General features: G+C 40.6%; 1 protein-coding gene across 5 annotated transcripts in view; it reads left to right on the top strand.

The window, feature by feature from the left end:
- ngef (neuronal guanine nucleotide exchange factor) overlaps positions 1-2,500 on the top strand; it is a 37,565-nt gene that overhangs the window by 12,208 nt on the left and 22,857 nt on the right. For 4 of the 5 annotated variants that reach the window (XM_062553285.1, XM_062553283.1, XM_062553284.1 and 1 more), the window contains one exon: positions 2,002-2,092. The exons of the other annotated variant lie outside the window; for it this stretch is intronic. In XM_062553285.1, coding sequence (XP_062409269.1) covers positions 2,002-2,092 — 91 coding nt within the window. The remainder of the gene's footprint in view (positions 1-2,001; positions 2,093-2,500) is intronic. 5 annotated transcript variants of the gene reach the window in all.

Below are 2,500 nucleotides of genomic sequence, written 5' to 3'. Positions count from 1 at the left end.
TGTGTGTGTGTGTGTGTGTGTGTGTGTAAAATAGCTTAAGTTTATGTTATAGTTTTTCACAGTTGCTCAAACACTAAACCCCATTCTCTATCAAATTCTCAAATGCCTGAACACATTTTTTGGCAAAACCATAGACTACTTTCACCCACTTTCACATTTTGCAAAACTTCGCTCACTGTGCCAAAACTCTACACACAAGTAAACATAACACAACACTAGGAAATATACCTTTCACATCTATGTCAAATTGATACTCTCTAATCAGTACCTAAACTCTGCTATCAAAACCTAACAATCCTTTGTCAAAATATAACTCTGGTGACAAAATGAAACACACTTGCATCATATGCATACATTTTCAGATCGGGAGGAACACACTAGTCTACTTTATATAAAACATATTTGCTTGAATACCTGTTGCAAAACTTCACTCATTGTGCCAAAACTCTAAACACACGTAAACAATGACACAACACTGGGAAATATACTGCTCACATCACCATTTCCAATGGCTAAACGAATGGGCTTTTTGTAGATGGCTGATTGGTGTTCAGTTTTGCAAGTAAGTGCGTTCAGGTGTGTATTTGAGAGGTTGCAATTACCTGATGTGTTTTGTATTTTGGATATATGTGTTTAACAAATGGTACTCTGAGATTTCATTTTTGAACGAAGTGTCTTATGTATGACAAAGAGAGTAGTATGCAGGACCAAGTGTGTTGCATAAAGGAGTAAGTGTGTTGCAGAATTGCAACTAGAGTGCAAAGCAGCACTTTTGTTTAAGGTATAGGTACATGTGTTTGAGATATGGCAACAAAACTTCAAGTTGTGATACTTTAGTCTAAACATGGGTCTATAGTGTTCAAGCAACGGGCAAAAACTGTAACCCTTTTTGCAAAACTCTTAACTCTAAACACATTGTGCATTCTGATGCACTTCTTAATTGTATTGATAACCAAACAAGGCGAAAGTTGAACACAATTAGATCACAGTTGTCTCCATTTGAACACTACCGCTCAACATTGATAACACTTGTGCCTAATGATGTGACAACCAATATAAGTCAGTTCAGAGTTGACAGAGACTCAGGGGACAAGTGCGTGTTACAGTAGCGGTGGGGTACAAGGAAGAGGAGGGTGCAGGTAGGATGAAGAGGATGAAGAGAAAGACAGAGAGTCCCAAGAGTTGCAATACTGTAAATGATGACATTTGGGCAACAATCATTGACCATGTTCTGGTTCATGGAATGCCAATGAGAGAAGCAGGACTTCATGGTCTAACCCAACATCAGCAGTTTCTCTGTGGCTTCAATAATCCAAAGATTCAGATTACAGAACAGGAATAGCGTAAATGTCCATTATCATACAGAACAGTAATCACTGAACGTCCACTGTCACACACTTACTACCCTTTGAGCTCAACTCTGAGAGAGTGAAAGAGCTGAGTTATCAGTATGTCCAAGTAGTGTATATTCAGGCACAATACAATATTACAGTATTGCATACTTACACAGTACCATCATACTCTGTGGCATCACACTACAAATCATATTCAGTACAGTATTGGCCTGTCTTTCTGTTCACTTACAAAACTATTGATTTGTTTCTTCATATAGAGGATATGAGTAGAGAGTGACATAAGTCCTTCTTCTTTATTTTCATTGTGATATTTTATTATTGAATAAACATTCCTCCAGGAGCCATAAACCCTGCCCTGAAAACTGTGTCTTCCATTGTTTGGTGTATTGTCTTATCACTGCTCTGCAGGAGTAATTTTGCCTGATGTGTGAATGATTTGAGAGCATTAGTTAGTTTTGAGCAAAGTTAAAAGTGTTTTGAGGTGATTGTTCAGTTTTGCAACAAGATTCAAGCTAGGGTTTCGAAAATGTAGTTTGAAAAATGAGGTTTGTGTTCACAGTTTTGAGAAAAAGGTAAAGAGTTCTGAAAAAAGGTGTTCTAGCAATTGTGAAAAACTGTAACATCAGAAATCCTCCTCGTCTCCTAGGCGACGCCCCCTCCCCACAGTCATCGCGAGACTCCGCCTCTCCCTGGAATAAGAACACGCCCACTACACCACGATCTCCTAGACACCAGCGGTGAGTACACACACACACGCACGCACACACACACACACACACACACACACACTTGTTTGCACATACTCCTGACTATTCCGTCTAACACACAAGGGCGCACACACACACACACACACACACACACACACACACACAGGCACGCACGCACACATGCACGCACGCACGCACACACACACACACACACACACACACACACACACACACACACACACACACACACACACACACACACACACTTGTTTGCACATACTCCTGACTATTCCGTCTAACACACAAGGGCGCACACACACACACACACACACACACACACACACACACACACACACACACACAGTCACACACACACACACACACACACAAACACACACACACACACACACACACACACACACACACACACACACACAC

This window comes from Sardina pilchardus, chromosome 13 (assembly GCF_963854185.1).
Source record: "Sardina pilchardus chromosome 13, fSarPil1.1, whole genome shotgun sequence".
Classification (NCBI taxonomy): domain Eukaryota; kingdom Metazoa; phylum Chordata; class Actinopteri; order Clupeiformes; family Clupeidae; genus Sardina; species Sardina pilchardus.
Note: the sequence above shows the minus strand (reverse complement) of the source record. Positions and strands in the feature narration are given on the sequence as shown.